This window comes from Pristis pectinata, chromosome 4 (assembly GCF_009764475.1).
Source record: "Pristis pectinata isolate sPriPec2 chromosome 4, sPriPec2.1.pri, whole genome shotgun sequence".
Lineage (NCBI taxonomy): Eukaryota > Metazoa > Chordata > Chondrichthyes > Rhinopristiformes > Pristidae > Pristis > Pristis pectinata.
Genome location: NC_067408.1, coordinates 6619518 through 6638415, shown reverse-complemented (window position 1 = coordinate 6638415; position 18898 = coordinate 6619518). Strand labels below are relative to the sequence as shown.

The 18898-nt window shown below is 41.3% G+C and overlaps 2 protein-coding genes across 5 annotated transcripts in view; both read right to left on the bottom strand.

The window, feature by feature from the left end:
- Positions 1–18898, bottom strand: part of LOC127569075 (protocadherin beta-15-like) — a 212591-nt gene that overhangs the window by 166298 nt on the left and 27395 nt on the right. The window contains exon 1 of one of the 4 annotated variants that reach the window (XM_052013399.1): positions 3407–6056. The exons of the other annotated variants lie outside the window; for them this stretch is intronic. Coding sequence (XP_051869359.1) covers positions 3407–5854 — 2448 coding nt within the window. The 5' untranslated portion in view covers positions 5855–6056. Of the gene's footprint in view, positions 1–3406; positions 6057–18898 lie in introns of those variants that run through there. 4 annotated transcript variants of the gene reach the window in all.
- On the bottom strand, positions 13492–16244 carry LOC127569080 (protocadherin-10-like). Its single transcript, XM_052013414.1, has one exon. The coding sequence runs from the start codon at positions 16082–16084 to the stop codon at positions 13616–13618; it is 2469 nt and encodes an 822-aa protein (XP_051869374.1). The 5' UTR covers positions 16085–16244; the 3' UTR covers positions 13492–13615.

The window sequence follows — 18898 nt, the reverse complement described above, 5'->3', positions numbered from 1 at the left end:
CAATCACTATCTTTTAAAATGATCCTTGCATGTTTTGGGAATACTTCTGTCAACTTTGGCTGCATCAACTTAAGCTGGTCGATCTTGCAAAGGAAGACACGCTCAATATTTTGTGTTGTAAAACTAATGGTGAGTGAGTGTAGTAAGTGAGCATGTAGTTAAACTGTAGAAACAGGCAGAATCTTGCCCGCTGAGCCCTACCATCAGAACTTGCTTTTGTGTTCTCCTCACTTCTGAACTTAGCAGGTCCAGATATGGAAAGATTCCTTTGCTGGTCAGGCTCCACCAACACGACCGCTCACGAAACTCCTCTGAAAACTCTGATGGCAGGTAAAGCTTTTCCAGCTGTCATGGATGCCTTTGCTATTTAACAGCTGCTAAATGTCTTTGAAGCTAGAACATAAAAATACACTCGAGAAATGAAGTAATAATTTTTAAAAAGGAAATCTTCAAAAAACTGAAAGAAAATTATATCCAAGCAACCTCAAGCAGTCAAAAATATTTTTTATAAAACTTGAACTAAATCAAAGTAATTGAAAAATCTCAGAACCTTTTTCTTCACCAGCCGTGCACCACACGTTTGAAGGGTGCATATTTGCTGATGATCACATAACATTAACCTGATTTCAACATTTCGCTGCAGCAATCAGTGCACAAGTGGAGCAAAACCGCGACCAGATTATTTTCAAGTATTTTACGACAAATGACTTTCAAATCTGGCAACTACTGGGAATTGACCTTCACCAACAACAGGATGGTAGCAAACCCTTGTTGAATTCCATCACATTATATGGTTGAAGTCATGTTGATTTCAATAATGATAAGGGTCTTAACTAAACCAGGTAGATAAATCCAGGCCAAAAAACAGGCCAAATTGTGGGTATTTAGCAGCGACAGTCCCACTTCTTGATTCCCTAAAATTTTTCCTTCAGCTGGAAAGAACAGGGCAGTATTGCCGATGAGCAATTTCCAGTTGTTTAGATATGTAACTTCGACAACATTCAAAAATTATGACACCATCGAAAACAAAGCTCCCCTCTTTTCAATGACCGCTTCAAATACCGAGTTTGTTTTATTTCATTAGAACGCGTTTTGTCACTCCCTATGCTGCTTCAAGAGCATATTCTAAATCTCTGCATCTGTAACCTCGGTGGATCAGGGCAACAGTTGAGTGAGAGCATTGTAATATTTAAGAGTCCTTGGAGCCAGACGATTTAGATTTGAGAAATATTATTATCTCACTATAATCACTGTCAAAGTCCCAGAATTCACTGCAACCTGCTTATGTCTGTGAGCCTACATTGACTATGAGAATTCAAGAAAGTGATGGAGTCACAGAGCCCCATAACAGGCTCTTTAGCCAACCATTTCCATGCCAACAAGTCGTCTGCGTTTTGATAATTCAAGTACTGGCATGCATATTTCTGAAATGTTGTTAGAGATTCAATTTCAACCACTCATTCTTGTGTGTTCCTGATTCTCACCATATTCTGGGTGAAAAAAAAAAATATTCCAAGATCTGCTCTGAACTTCATGCCCATCACCATAAACTTCTCTCCTCTACACTCAGTCCTGATGCTGGATCTAGAACCGAAACATTGACTATCCATTTCCCTCCTTAAATGCTGCTTGACCGATTGAGTTCTTCCTGCAGTTTCTTTTTACCCTAGATTCCAACAACTACATTCTCTTGTGTTACTCTAAAGCTATATTCTCTTTTCCTTCACACTTCTGTCACGGGGAAAAGTTCTCTATTCTCTGCCCTCTCTATTTCTTTCATACATTTGTGTACCCAAATCAGGTTCTCCCTCACCCTCTTCTGCTCCAAGGAAAAAAAAACAAATCTAGCATCTGTATTCTCTCTTCATAAATGGAACTCTCCACCGACGGCACTATCTGGTGAATCTCGTTTGTAACAGTTTGTTCAGTCACATCATTCCAAACTTGTGGTGACCAGTACTGCACAGAGTAGTTAATTTGTGGTTTAACCAACACTTTATAAAGCTGTACCACAACTTCCCTGCTTAAATCCTATGCGCCAGCAAATGAGGTCGCCTATCACACACAAGAGATTCTGCAGATGCTGGAATCTGGAGCAACACACACAAAGTGCTGGAGGAACTCAGCAGGTCAGGCAGCATCTATGGAGGGAAATAAACAGTCGACGTTTCGGGTCGAGATACTGCCTGACGTGCTGAGTTCCTCCAGCACTTTGTGTGTGTTGTTCCTATCACACCCATCTTCTTCATGATATGTCTTGCCGCGCTGCCGCCTTCAAGGATATTTAGGTTGGTACATCAAGTTCCCTATGTTCCACAATACTCCCTGAGGTAACACCATTCCAAAAGCATGTCCTACCCTTTTCTCTTCCCAGAGTACATCAACTCACATTCATCAGGATTAAATTCCATCTGCCATTGCTCTTCCTCATTATGCCTTCTGAACAGCAATTATGAAGAAACAATAAGAACTGCATGATTCAATAACATATCGCACGACTGAATAATAAAAATCTAAAAATTAAATCAGTGATGTATTGAAACGAAGAAGAATTGCAACAATTATTGAATCAAGATGAGAAAAGTACATCTTGGAAATTACTAAACAAATGACGGTACTGGATTGTAATTAAATTCTGATGATTGCAATGGCTCTGTGATTATACGGTTAAATACACGCACAGATCACACCATTATCATTAAAGTGCAACTGCATTGAATATGGGAGCCAGTCATAATTTCTTACGCACGGGTGGAGAGCGAAATGGTGATAACGTTCAAATTGATAACCTTCCAGCTTGTTCTGATGTAAATGCATCTTCCTGAAACCCTAAATCTTGTTTCTCCTTCCGTGCATGCTCTCTATCCTGCTGAGTATTTTCCGGTAGATTAGCTTTAGCAGTATCTGCACTTCTTCTTAGCTCTTGGTATACCTGGTTGAATAATCATTATGGGATGCGCTGAATACATGGTGACTCGCTATTACCCATCGGATTTAAAGTGTCAATTTTCAAAGGAATTGTGTTAAATTTGTTCACAGAATTCATGTTCAGCCCCGTTTGCAACTCGAATGAGTGAGCAAGTATAAATAGCAAAAATGTGAGCCATCTTTAACACTTGCTGAGTATATCGATAAATTTTAGTTGGCTTATAACGCTTCAAGCAAGTCAAGGGGGTGTCCAAGTAACTTTGTAAACGCATTGGACTTACATATAATCGTAAAGAACGAACACAATAACATAAGCAAATAAAGCAAATAGGCATGTTAATTGGAAGCAGTATGCGTCGATATTTTGCCCATGTTACTATTTTCATGCAAGTAATTTAAGTGTTCCGAGTATCCCAAATGCATATATGTAGCTAAACTAATTTTATGCCGATGTCGCTTGTTTTTAGAAGCACCTCACCTCATTATTTACAGTGTAGTTGGAGGCTTCAGACTTTATCATTCCTGAATTCTCTTTCCCCATAGGATTTTTCTGGGCACAATGCATTTTTGCAGATAAGCCGCACGTTTGCAGGTTCGTGAAGTCTCTCTTCACGGACTGCAATGTTGAACACGATTCGTAACGGAAACTCTGAGAAAGTGGATCACCTCCGAATACCTCAACATAGTTCGGTGGTATCTGCAGATTTCTACTGGCCTTTTGAATTCCATTCAGAGAATTCCCTGTTTTCAGACAACAGCAGACATTCTGAGAATCACAATGGTGTCCCACTCCATTTCTGTCTTCACGAACCTTAACAGCCAGAATAACTAAAATCACGAGGAATATGACAGATGTTGTCGCCAAGGCTATGACCAAATAAAGGTTCAGATCAGGTTTGAACTCTGAATCTGTAGACAAACTGGTGGCACTGGAGATCGTTTCACTCCCTTTGACAGATAACACTATAGTCACAGTGGCAGAAAGGGATGGCGTTCCATTATCTTTTACGACAATCACAAGCCTTTGCTGAGAAGCATCCTTGCTCCCAATAGCACGGATAGTCCAAATTTCCCCCGTGTCTGCTGAAATAGTGAACAGATCGCGATGGGTAGCCTGAAAAATGTGGTAAGACAGACGGGCATTCTGACCAGCGTCGGCGTCAGTAGCTGATACCTTGACAACGAGGTATCCCGGTTCAGCAAATCTGGTTATTGTTTCCATTGCTGTCGAGCCGTATTGGGGCAAAGGATTCACGATCACTGGAGCGTTATCGTTCTGATCAAGGATAACAACATCTATTGTAACGTCAGTGGTGAGGGGCGGGTCTCCAGAATCCTGCACCTGAACTTGGATCCGGAAGTTTTTCAGTTTCTCGAAGTCAAACGATCTCTGAGCAAATATGACACCAGTCTGTGAGTTTATGGAGACATATGGGGCTCCGGATGAATTCTGTATTTTAAAATTTAGTCGGGCATTCTGTTCTGTGTCTGGATCGAACGCTGTCAGGGAGAATATGGAATCCCCAATAACGTTGTTTTCCATGACCCTTGCCGTGTATACGGGCTGCGTAAACCTTGGTGCGTTATCGTTTACATCTGAAACCTCCACGCGAATTGTTTTCTTGGTTGTGAAGGAAGGGATCCCTGCATCCGTGCACGTTATAATAACGTCAAATCTGGATGTACTTTCACGATCCAGTGCATGTTGTACAAACAGCTTATAAATGTTTTTCAGAGAGGAATCTAGCTTAAACGGTAGTTTGTTTGAAATTTGACATTGCACTTGTCCATTTTGTCCAGAATCTTTGTCATCTACGCTGAGCAGTGCCACAACTGTTCCGACCGTGGCATTTTCTGGCACTGTATTTGACAAGGATGTCAACGTAAGGTCAGGAGCGTTATCATTCACATCGATAACATCCACCAACACAGCACAGTGCTGAGGCATAGGGTAAGGACCATTGTCGATCGCTTGTACATTAATCTCAAAAAACTCGTTTTCTTCATAGTCTAAATGCCCTTTCAGTCTGATTTCACCAGTTCTGGAATTCACGTCAAATATTTCACGAAATTTTCCTGAATTATGGCCGCTGAGTGAATATGTTATCTCACCATTAGAGCCATCGTCCAAATCAGAGGCGTTTAACGTAATAATCAAAGTTCCTACGGGAGATGATTCCAACAAACTGACACTATAAACCGACTGCGAGAAAACAGGAGAGTTGTCGTTCGCGTCCTGCACTGTGATTGTTACCTGGACCTTGCCTGATCTTACCGGGACTCCGCCATCTTCAGCAAACAATGTTAACACGTGGGCTGGTATCGTTTCTCTATCTAATGGGCTCTGCAGCACTAACACCGGTAACGTTCCCTTCCTATTGCGTGACTCTACATCAAGAATGAAATATTCATTCGGAACGAGCTGGTATGACTGTAAGGAGTTAGTTCCAATGTCCGGATCGTGTGCAGACTCGAGGGGGAATCGCGCTCCCGGTGCCATAATCTCGGGGATTTCCAGACGGATCTGTCTATGGGGAAAACTGGGAGCGTTGTCATTTACATCGAGAATCTCCACTTCCACCTGGTGCAGACTGAGGGGATTTTCAAGCACAGCGTTGAAGGTTAAAACGCATTCAGTGCTCGGCCCGCAAAGCTGTTCCCTGTCGATTTTTTCATTCACAAATAAAATCCCATTCTCTAAATTTACGTCAACATACTGCTTCTTCGGACTGGGCGCCACCCGCAAACTGCGAGCCGACAGCTGCTTTAAATCTAACCCCAAATCAATGGCGATATTCCCAACAAAGGCACCTACTTGCAATTCCTCGGGAACCGAATAACGAATCTGCCCATAAACAAGATTCCAGCGGGAGAACAAACAGCAAATCAGTTGGTATTTCAGCAGCCAATATATGTTATATCTCATTTCCAGGAGAAATCATTCCAATGGTTTCAGCCCGAGACAATATATTTCAAAAGCAGCTTGATTCATTCAGGGCAATTACAACGCAGAAAATATCTATACTTCTTTTGCGAATTGTTCGAATGTTTTCATTTATGTGCTCTCATGTTGTCTCTAATTCGAAAGAAAGCTTGCATCAATCCTCCGGAGCTGTTGGCTCGCCAGTTTTCACGGCGCCCGAGCTTCTGCGATGGCGGCTGAGTACAGAAGGGGGCTGTGCAGATCACCAGTCACATCTCAGCTTCTGATTGGTAGACAACGTAACAGTCGTATTTGACCAATAGAGTGGAGCTCATTTCTTAAAGCAAGAAGTGCTTAAGTTGGGGCAGAATTGTCATATTTCTCGTTGTACAACTGAAATTTGTTTGATTGTTTTGGATACTTCTTATTTTTGTGAAATGTTAGCATTAAATCGCAATGTTCAACAAGAATTGTACACTTAATGATATTTTATCGAACAAATATAAAAAGTATTCTTTTCAAAATTATGATCAAATTGAACAGTATAACTCGTTATGCTGATAATCTAATTACTATCAGCATCCATGTATCATAATTCCATCATCATTTACAATTCAGTGTACTAGTTCCACACAAATTATTCGTATGATCAGTTCTGGCATTCCACCGACAATGGGGCTGTAATATCTAGACTGGAAAAATACTTAATGGTAAACAAATTGGAGAATTGGTTTATTATTGTCACATGCACCGAGGTACAGTGAAAAAATTGTTTTGCATGCCTTCCATGCAGAGCATTTCACCACATCAATACGTTGAGATAGTACAAGGGAAAAGCAACAACAGAATGCAGATTGAAATGTTGCAGTTGCAGAGAAAGTTCAGTGCAGGCAGACAATAAAGGTGCAAGGACATGACGAGGTAATGGCTTTGGAAACATAATGGCTTGAAAAAAAGACCGCCATGTTATTTTTTGCTTCAATAAAAGCGTTGTTCCATTTGATGATGATTTTGAAAACCTTTTTTTCATAATTGATCTGTAAAATATTATTGTACACGTTGCAATTACCGCATTGATCCGACTCGCAACAGAAACAAAAGGATAATTGCTTCACCAAAATAAAAAAATACTGTTTCTATGTCATGCAGAAATGAACCAGTCAAAACCAATTTCATTCGAATTCTGAAAAATGATAAATAATTGTTATCTTTATGTTTATATTGCCTGGTATGCACGATAGGGAGCGAATTAATAATTCATATCCAGGGTTTTCCAAATTTTAAGGACCTTCCGTCGCTTTTGCTGAAACGAAAAATAACGTGTTTGTTTAAAGTCGCTATGTTTACTAATAAATCGCTTTCCAGTATTGATATTAGAGCTGCGTTGCAGGTAAAGTGCCAGAATTGACCACAGGATTAATTTTTACTCTACAGGTATACTGAATCAAATGTCAGTATTCTCCCAGGTACCTTCACATACTTTGCTTTCCATTATTGCTAATATATTTAATTATACCTGGAATATTAAAGTATGTACAATCACTCTGGTAATTATATGCATGTGTTTTTTAGCGTATGCCATTGCTTTGCCGTCTTGTTAAAAAAAAGCTGTAACAAAGATACATATTCGAGATATCACAATGATTTCACTGAATTGGCATGTACAATATGAAAACAACAATTTTTCTCCCAATTTCTCATTTGTCCACATGCATTGTGTCTTTAGGAAAACGAAAGCTTTACACTATGTCCACATGGTTATAAAATTAAGGATCCGACAATAGTTCAATCAAGAATAGACTAACACGAGGCACTCCTCCCATCTTGGAAGTGACTCAGTTATACTGGAGCCAGGACACTACTACTGCTCTTTATCTTGTTATTCTGCGCATTTTTGTTATTTCTTAAAGAGTTCTAGTAGGTTGAGACTCACTGGCTCGTCCTTCTATTTGGAATCACGAACTGTGCTTTCCATGCTGGCAGACGTACCGTGGTGTGTTTACCTTGCTGGCCTGGATTCCACTTGACGAGTTTGTATGATGTGTGGCTCTCTGACAGCAGAGATATCAAAACTGTTAGACATGCTATAGCTAATAAATATCTCTGCCAGTGAAAGACATACAAAAAAAAATTACAAAATATTTGAAAGCAGGAAATATTATGCTTTTTTTAAAGTTGGGCAAGGGAAACGTCTGAAGCACAGAAAACATTAATAACATTTAAAGAAGACCAATCCTCGTCTTTTCCCTTACTCTTTGTCGGCAGCCTTATCATGACAAATAAAATCAACGGTAGCTTAGATCATGCGCTAGATCTCACATGACGATTCACCAGTGCTAACTCTGCGTAATTGCGCAAGATTGGGCTCTATGGTGTTGGACTCCTAGCACCATAGAGCTCGATATTGCGTAATTACGCAGAGTCCAAATGGCGTCAGAAACTGACAATGTTCCGCATTTGTCAGTAAGTTTGAACTTTTCTCTTTTCAGAACATATCTATAGAAATCCAGGACTTGTTTTCATTTTAAACCCACGGCTTTGTGGTTATGTACTTCCTTTCCCCAGCGAGATCCGGAGCACCATGTTTATAAGGTGTATGAAATCATTTCTAAAACTCACTTCTGCCGTCATTAGCAACATGATCTGTATTCTAAAGACAGTTAATAAATCATAAGGTCTCATACGTAAGAAGCTGCAGTAGATCTGCAGCTCTGGATTTTACCGGACACTGTGTAACATTGTACAGATATATAATGTCCATGAAAAGCGGGTACATTTATTCTGTCCGACGACTATTCCTCAGTCTTTTTCAAATCACCCATACGGCGTTGGAAGCTATTGTCAGCTGTCATATATATATCTATATAGAGTAGCGACTCACCGCACCGGCATCGAACCGGCTCCCGACATCGCGAACGTCGTCGGAGGCCCCGATCCAAGATGGCGCGGGACCCTCCTTCTTCCCCATTGTCGGGCGAGGAAAGCCCGCGCGCGGGAAGGTCAGGTGACCCTCGCGCAACGTCAGCGCGGGAACTGTAGCGCGGGAAGTTTTCGGATATGAAAGGCGCACCGTGCCCCTGTCGTTCATCCGACTTCTGATTTCAAACCAGCGACTCTGTGTCTTCATTTCGAAGTGTGTAGCTAGCCGCTACAATATACATATATAAAATAGAAACAGACAGACAGACAGAGTTTGGTTCCTTCAGAACACGTCCAATGACGTTTAAGTTGTCCAAATATGGAAATAATGCTTATCGAATCATAGCAAAGAGAGTGGCACTCTCCAATTGTGCATGACATCAAGTAGTTTCTTTAAAATCACAAGGGAAACTTCGCTAGCTGGAGACAAAGCTCCTACAAATGTTTAATTTAAAAGGTTTAGCTTAAAAGGAAAAACACTGCGTGGTTGCTTCTCCTTCAAGCCGCATGCCAATCTGACATGGAAATATATCACCATTCCTCATTGTTACTGCATCGAAATCCAGGAACGTCCTACCAAGAAGATGATGGAAGAATAACTAGCAGGTAGGTTTCAGTGGTAGAAGAACTGTCGCTCTACCACTTTGTTCTCAGAGATGAATAAAATACTGGCGTTGCAAGTGACACTCACATCCCGTAGAAATTAATACAACGAAAGTTAACATCGATTGTTGAAGACTGACAATGCCAAAACCATGGAATCACTGTAATAATTCCTCAGAGTATTGCCCAGGCCTATCTATCACAGTCACTTCATCAATAATTAGTGGAACATGGTGAGCAACGAATTTTGCCGATGACCACAAAACGTCGATCTGGATTCAATATTCTTCAGATAAGTCACTGCCCATGTACACCAACTCCTGGACAAAACTCGAGGTATATGACACAAAAGAATCCGTAAATTACTATCACTTTCTAAAAGAGTTTGCAACTCTATTCAAGTCAACTTTTCAGATTGCTTAACAATACTTGCAGTACCTTAAGAGTTCATTCTATCCACTGCACATTGCACTGAAATAACTGTCTGATACTTCTTCAAAAACATCTTCGAAATCTTTCTAACCAAGAAATAAAAGAACAACAGGGAACGGGCTGCCCTTTGTCCAAGTCGTCTGGTTGTCATCATTTGTCAGAAACAATGGAACCAACCACATAAATACTTTAGCTATGACAGGGTAACAGAAGCTGGCTTTCTATTGGTTATCGGGATTTCACTAGATTTCCTACCACTGCAATAGTGGAAATCAGTATTTCGGCGGGTAGTCTCCCTTCTTCTGGTTAAGTAAACCCAAGAACCCTCATAAAAGTTAACACAATTCAAGACAACGTTTCCAGCTTGCTTAGCCGTGGATACATTTCTTTAATGCTCATCAGGTCCACCACAGATACATTATAAACTAGCAATGGTGCCTCTTCAGAAACATCTTCAAACGTTTTATCACTCTCCTGCTCTTACAAGAACAACAAGAGAAATTGAGAGTGTTACACAATCCATGTCATATTAATCTTACTTGGAAACATTGTCTCTTAATAATCATTAAGTCAAAACTCTGGAACATGAAAGTCAATACATGAAAGTGAGAATACCCTCATTACGCACATTATGTTGGGTCAAGAATATTGCTCACTTTCGCATTCTTAAGGGCAATAACATATGGGAAATGAAAACATACAAGCTTAGTGACACCCATTTCCAAATATGGGTTAAATAAACAAATATTTCAATTTCTAGTAAACATGCATATTTAAATGTTAAATAGCTACATCCAAACTCATTACAATATTTTAACTGGAATTGCATCGTGCTGAAGGAATGTGTTCAATACCAGGATGGCTAACTGCATGACCGGAGTTTGTCGCATGAACACGTAAAGGTTTGCATAGTAGATGGCCGCAACTTTTGTTACGTATTTGAACAAAATCCAGGTAAAAGACCCTTTAGTTTTAACGTTCCGGTTGGGAAATCACAGTGCATTATACAAGTAATGAAACATATTAGAAGAGTTATTACTGCTGTAGTTCAGGAAATCTAGCAGCCAACATTTGCACAACCTGCTCTCCAAAAAGCAGTGTGAGAATGACCTGGTAACCTGCTTTCAAAAATGCAGATTGAGGACTGAGTATAATCACCATGGATGGCTGCTCTATCATTTCCTCTAAAGAGTATGCAATTCCACCCCGCTCCCCCCCCCCCCCCCCCCCCCCCCCGGCTCAGAGAAGATATGGTGCGTCCAAGCACCTTCTACTGTAAAATACTGCTTCCCGGAATATCCAACTCTCTCCCAGTCTTGCCAGGATACTTTTGTACCCATGCCCCCAGAATAGGTTTCAACTAGTAATGCATAATTCACGAAAATAAACTTCGAGGGTACTCAGCAGGAAAGGCAGCACGTGCAGAGCGTGGAACAGAAGTAACAACCTCCTAACCTGTACGTCTTCGGAATGTGGGAGGTAACCACAGCACCCAGATGAAACCCACACATACAGGGGGAGAATCTACAAACTCCTAACAGACAGCGGCCGGAATTGAAACCAGGCTACTGGCGCTGGAGCTATCCTCCAGTCGTCGGGTACCTGAACCCTGGCTAAGGACGTTCTAAATATTTCTGCCTGGGCCCCTGGAAGTTTTGCACTAGCCTCCTACAAAGTCCGAGGTGCCACCTTGTCTGGCCCTGGGGATTTATTCGCCTTCATTCACCTCAAAACAGTCAGCACTTCCTCTTCCCTAATCTGGATACAGTCCCTGACCTCACTACTATTTTACCTCAGTTCTATAGTTCCTGTGTCCAGAGAAAATACTGATGCAAAAATAATCATTTAAGATCTCCCCCATCTCTTTGGACTCCGTACAGAGATGACCATGCTGATTTTCAAGAGGACCTTTTTTGTCCGTTACTACCCCATGGATTCCAAGGACTGAGATCTGCAGAGGCAAATGATGAGGTGCTGCTCCTTGAGCTTACGTTGGATGAGGGAGGGGAGTGGAAAAATAAACTGAAGGACGACTGCAAGTGCAGGATCACAGTGAAAGGCAAAGAAGAAGTATTCTGCAAAGTATTGAGGTAAGCCTGACATCAGCAGTGGTAAGTTACTGGAGAGAATTCTGTGGAAGGATTTACCAGCATTTGGATAGTCTGATTAGGAGGTCAGCATGGCTTTGTGCATGGAAAGTCGTGTATGACGAACCTTTTCAGTATTTTGAATAAATAACCAAACAGGTAGATGAGGGTATGTGCTGTTTTTATGGACTTTCACAAGGCCTTCGACAAGGTCCTGTGTGGTAAGCTGGTCTGCAAGGTCAGGTCCCATGAAATTCAGGGAGAGCTATTTAGGTGGATTCAAAATTGGCTCGGGGGTAGGAAGCAGACGGTGGTGGTTCATGGTTGTTTCTCGGAATGGAGGAACACATGGTGTGCTCCAGGGGTCGGTGTTGGGCCTTTGTTATTCATTATTTATATAAATAATTTGGATGCGAATGCGCAAGGCTTGATCAGTAACTTTGCGGATGCCATGAAACTAGGAGGTGTTGTTGATAGTGAAGAAGCTTATTGCAGATTACAGGAGGATCTTGATCTGTTAGGTGTGGGCCGAATAGTGTGAAATGGACTTCAATACAAACAAGTGTGAGGTGACGTACTTTGCAAAGTCAAACCAGCGTAGGACTTATATTATGAATGGTAGGGCACCAGGGAGTGTAATCTCGGAGTACAAGTGCATAGTTCATTGAAAGCAACGTCAAAGGTAGACAGGGTGGTGAAAAACGCACTTAGAACGTTGGACTTCATCAGTCATGGCACTCCCTTGAGAATAGTTGCAGAAGTCAATGGTGAGGCCGCATTTGTACAGTTTTAGTCACCCTGTTGAAGGAAAGATGTGTTTAATCTGAAAGAGTACACTGAAGATTTACTCAAGACTAGAAAGGCCTCAGTTGTAGGGAGAGGTTGGCCAGGCTAGGTCTTTATTCCTTGGAATGCAGGAGAATGAGGGGCAACCTCATAGAAATGTTTAACATAATGAGAGGCAAAGAAAAGGTGGGCGGTAGTAGTTTTCTCCCAGGATAGGAGAGTCTAAACCAAGGGGGCATTGATTTCGGATGAAAGGGGAAAGATTTAAAGGGGGCCTGAGGGGCAAGTTTTTTCACGAAGAGGGTGAATATATGGAACGAGGTGCCAGAGGAATTGGTTGAGGAGGTACAATAGTGGCATTTATGAAGCACTTGGACAGGTACCTGAAGGGGCAGGGCTCAAGAGGGATTTGGGCTGAACGCAGGAAATTAGGACTAGCTGGGTCGGCATAGACTTTTTGGGCCGACGGGACAGTATCCTTCTGTATGACTCTATAACTCTATTCACTCAATCTACATTTGCCTTTGTCATTGTATAGGAGACCACATCGTGATCACCGAACGCAACGTGTTCGGTTGGAAGAAAAGCAAGTGAATTGATTCTTCACCTGCGAGGGCTGTCCGGGTCTTACCAACTCATATACAGCTGAATGTATGAATAATCTGGATTTAAAATATCTTTTAATATTACGGAGATTCCGACAACGTTGCTGAGCGAGTCGTCACGACATCATATCGTTACATACAGTGATTGTTCGAGAAAACATCACCACAAAAACAAAACGTTGTCTGGAAGTAATTTTAGCACAAAAAAACAAATTTTACGTTACGTACCCTGTACATTGCGTTAGGATCTACAGTATGTATTGATATATTAGTGGTTCACCAAAGAACTGTTTCCAAAGAAAACCTATCAGAATTTTCTTCTCTCTTTAAAATCATCTCACCTCAGGAACAATGTATTTTTCAGAATTCGCCATTCCAGTATTTTCCTTCTCAATAGATTCGTTCAGCAAAAACTTTTTCTCTGCAGAAGTTCTACACTTGCTGGGGTCGGTCAAATCTCTCCTGGTAGACTGCAACGTCGAACATGACTCGTAACGGAATCTTTGGGAGAGAGGATCGCCCCCAAACACTTCAACATAGTTTGGTGGTATCTGAAGGCTTTTACTGGCCTTCTGAATTCCATTCAAAGAATGCCTTGAGTCAAGGCAACAACAAATACCCAGGGAATGATGCTGGTATACCATACCATTCCTGTTTTTGTGAACTTTAACGGCGAGGATGACTAAAATTATGAGTAAAATGCCAGATATAATTCCCAAAGCTATAACCAAGGAAAGGCTCAGTTCAGGAGTGAATCTCGGATCTGACGACGAAGTGATGACACTGGAGAAGGTTTCACTGTCAGTTCCAACCACAGATATTACTATAGTCACAGTGGCAGAGAGTGATGGAATTCCATTATCTTTTACCACAACCACCAGCCTTTGATTAGGGGAATCCTTGTTCAAAATTCGACGTATGGTCCATATTTCTCCAGTGTCTGTGGAAATAGTAAAGAGATTATGATGGGTGGCCTGAAAAATCTGATAAGAGGGTCGAGCATTCTGACCAGAGTCGGCATCAGTGGCCGATACCTTGACAACCAAGGACCCTGGCTCTGTGAACCTGGATATTGTTTCTATTGCTGTTGACCCATATTCGGGTAGAGGATGTGTAATCAATGGGGCATTATCATTCTGATCAAGGATCACAACATTCACTGAGGCATTACCGCTGAGCGCTGGCGCGCCAGAATCCCGCACTTGCACTCGAATTTGGAAGTTTTTCAATTGCTCGTAGTCAAAAGATCTCTGAGCATATATGACACCACTCGCCGAATTAATCGAGACAAAGGAGATTATTGAGGAATTCTGAACCTCAGATTCCAGGATAGAAAAGTTCAGTCGCCCATTTTCTTCAACATCTGGATCGAAAGCCGTCATGGAAAAAATGGAAGCCCCAATAACGTTGTTTTCCATAACATTTGCTGTGTATACCGGGCGAGAAAACTTTGGGGCGTTATCATTTATATCTGAAACCTCTATATGGATAGTTTTCTTGGAAGTGAGAGGAGGGTCCCCCTTATCCGTGCATATTATGTTAACATCGTACTTGGGGACCTTTTCGCGATCCAGCAAATGGTGAATGAGGATTCTATAGTAGTTCATTCCAGATGAATCAAGTTCAAAAGACAGTTGATTTGAAATCTGACATTGTATTTGACCATTTTGTCCAGAATCTCTGTCTTCTGCTGTGAACAGAGCTATTACACTCCCTGGCGGACTATCTTCGGATACTGTAGTTGAGGAAGATCCTAATATCACCTCCGGCGCGTTATCATTCACATCAACAATTTCGACCAATACGTCGCAGTATCCGGGTATAGCACCAGAACCTTTATCCGTTGCCTCTACATTAATCTCAAAAATGGTGTTCTCTTCATAGTCCAAGTTCCCTTTAAGTATGATTTCACCAGTTCTGAAGTTCAGATCAAAGAGTTTACGGGCACTAGCAGAAATATAGCTGCCGAAGGAATACATTATCTCTCCATTGAGGCCATCGTCGAGGTCAGTGGCATTTAATTTGATGATCAAGGTCCCTTTCGGTGCAGATTCCAAAATACTGACCCTGTAAACAGACTGAGAGAAAACAGGTGCGTTGTCGTTTACATCCTTCACAATGACTATAATCTGACCCGTTCCCGATCTCGGAGGCAGACCGCCGTCCTTGGCGATAAGCGTTAAATTGTGGGTTGGCATCGTTTCTCTATCCAAAGGTTTCTCTAACAACAAAACTGGACGTTTTCCCTTCCCACTGCGCATTTGTACGTCGAGAGTAAAATATTCGTTCGGCTGTAGCTGGTAGGTTTGCAAGGAGTTAGTGCCACTATCCGAATCTCGTGCCGGTTCAAGAGGAAAACGCATTCCCGCTACTGCGAACTCCGAGATTTCAAGGCGAAACTGGCTGTTTGGGAAAGTTGGAGCATTGTCATTTATATCGAGAATCTCCACTTCCACCGGATGCAGGCTCGGGGGGTTTTGAAGTGCAACGTTCAACGATAAGCGGCAATCGAGGTTCGACCCACAAAGCTGTTCTCTGTCGATTATTTCCTTCACAAATAAAATCCCATTCTCCAAATTTACGTCGAAATACTGCTTCCTTGGACTGGGTGCTACCCGCAAACTGCGAGCCTTCAGCTGCTTTACATCTAAACCTAAATCGGCTGCGATTTTCCCAACAAAGGCTCCCAGCTGCAGTTCTTCAGGAACAGAATAACGAATCTGCCCAGACACAATACCCCACGAGAAACGCACGCAGCACAACAACTGGCATTTTAGCAACCAATATATTTTATATTTCATTGCCAGTCGAAGTCATTCCAATGGTTTCAGGCCCAAGTTGTATTCTTCATTTTCCATTTAATAGTGAGTCGGCGTTAAATCAAACACTGTACAGAAAATATTTGTACCTCATGCGAATCCCTCGAATTATTTCATTCAAAAGAACGCATATTACCCACAGTTGTTAGAAGATTCCTGCAAAACAATCCCACGGAGCTGCTGACTATCCAGTTTTCACTGTGTCTGACCTGACGTAATGGTTGCTGTGTCGTGAAGGGGGCTGTCCGGATCACTAATCACAGCTCAGCTCTCGATTGGTGGAGAAGCTCTTTGATATTCGACCAATCAGGACATTGCTTGTTTCTTAAAGCTGGAAGGACTTAAAGATGATCAAAACTGTTCTATTTACTGGTGCACAACTAAAATTTCTTTCAGCCTTGTGGAAATGTTTCTCTGTTCTGTTTTATGTTCTGTTGATTCAGTTCTCGCAATTGATCTTCGAATTCATATATTAAAGACCAAGTATGAAGAAACAGCAATTGAATCTAAAAGAAATATAAGGGACAACAAGAGGCTTAAGCATCAATTTCTATTCCTGACATACGTGATCTATTCTTTATAGATTTTCTGGCAACCTCTAACCTTTGATTGCTAATCTGGAGACGCAATTTCATCTTTCATTCAAAACAGAATGATCGCTTGATTTTTTCGAGACGTTATCATTTTTCAAACGAAAGTTTATTGGGACGATTATTGATACCTGGATATTTAAATAAACAAAACATGTTTGTGAAAATATGCCGGTATTAGATCTGAAATAATGCTGGAAATATTCGTTCAGTCAGGCAGCATTAGTGAAAAGTAAATCTACTTCTGTATCATGCTTGAAAGAACTTTTTGGAAAGGAAGTGTCAATGTCGATGTGTTGCACTGTTTTGTAAAATGTCTCCCTGAATGTCGTTTCATGACATCTCTTTTCATGACTTGAAAACGAGTACCTACCACGAACTGTATATCCAGTTTCCATCAACAATAAACCGATAATAGCAACCAGGTCCTATTAGCTCATATTGCATTATCACCACAAAAATCGAATTCATTCAGTTATTTAGCCTCTGTCTGCGGTACTACAGGGCGATACGATCCAAGTCGCTGCATCCTATCTGGTGGACCTCACGCTTTCAGTTTCCTCACCGTCCAAGTTGTAGTTATTATGAAGTTCTGAAGTTAGTTTGCCTGGCCCACCTTGTGCAGTCCACAGATCATAGAGTTGGAGTCCATGCGAATGGCCCTCCCATGTACTGGGAACACTTTTTTCAACTTTGTGTCCAGCAACGTAAGTTGCTCAGTCTTGCAAAGGAAGACAGGCACTTTTGTTTCGTTGTAACCTGAATGGTGGGTGAGTGTAATAAGTGAGAAAGTGGTGAAATAATGCAAACAGGCAGAATCTTTCTGGCTCAGCCTACCATCAGTACTTGCAGTCGCGTTCTCTTCACTACTGGACTTAGAAGGTCCAGAAAGGGAATGTTTTTCTTGCTGGTCAGGCTTCTGGGACATTCCCACTCACGAAACCCTCCTGAAAGATTTGATGGCAGGTCAATCTTTGCCAGCTGTCGTAGATAGCTGTTAAATATATTTGAAGCTATACCATACAAATATCCAAAAAATAACGCAATTTTTATAAACGAAAGGTTGAAAACTGAGCGAAAACTAGTTGCGAACAACCTCAAGCAGCCAAAAAGACATTTTAAAACATTGAACTGAACAAAGACAATGGAAATATGTTTCAAACATTGCTTTCTACGGGCATTTCATCAGCCCTTCGCGATCAGGTCGGAAATATGGATATTTGTTGATGATCATATAGTAATAACCTGTTTTCAAAATTCCTCTGCAGCAACCAGTGCTCACTCAGTGCAAGTCCAGGACTACTTTACTTTCAAGTATGCAGTGAGAAATAATATTCATTCATGGCAACGATTGGGTATTGGCCATCATAAACAACTGAAAGGTATCCAACACCTCTTGAATTCCATCACATTACATGGTTTAAGTCACATGCAGTAACATCCTGGATTTCAATACGGATTAGGATCTTAAACAAAACAGGTAGATAAATATAAGTAAAACAGAAGGCCATAGTGCGGGTCCTTAGCATTGATAGTCCCACTTCTTAATTGCCTGTAACTTTTCTATCAGCTGGAAGGAACTGGTCAGCATTGTGATTGAGCAATTTACAGCTGTTTGGAAAAGTAACTTCAACAGCATTCAAAGCGTACGGCACCGTCGAAGACAAAGGTTCCCTCTTTTTAATCACCACAAAGAAAAAGATTGCTTTGTCTCCTTGAAATACATTGTTGTAACTGCTAGCGCTGCTTCAAGGGCATATTTTAAATCTCTGCATCTTTAACCTCGGTGGATTAGGGCAACAGATTTATGATAGCATAGCAATATGCAAAGGTCCATTGAGGCAGATTATTCGGACTTGATATATATATTACTATCTCACTATAATCACTGTCAAGATCCCAGAACTCACAACAAAATGCGTACGAGTGTGAGCGCACTATCACCACAATGACTACGGGAATTCAAGAAAATCATCGAGTCATAGTTCACAGTACAGTCTCTTTGTCCATGCCAACCTTCAACTACCCATCTACATTCATTCCATTTACAAGCATATGACCCTTAGTCTTCTGTGTTTTGATAGTTCAAGCACTGGCATGCATATTGCTGAAATGTTGAAACACTTGCTGGGTGTTCCTGATTACTACCATACTCTGGGTGAATACATCTTTTCCAGATATCGTCTAAATCTCATGCCCATCACAA

Bases quoted from the DNA above. Each gene is read 5' to 3' on its own strand.
- LOC127569080 (XM_052013414.1), bottom strand. From the start codon at position 16,084: ATGAAATATAAAATATATTGGTTGCTAAAATGCCAGTTGTTGTGCTGC.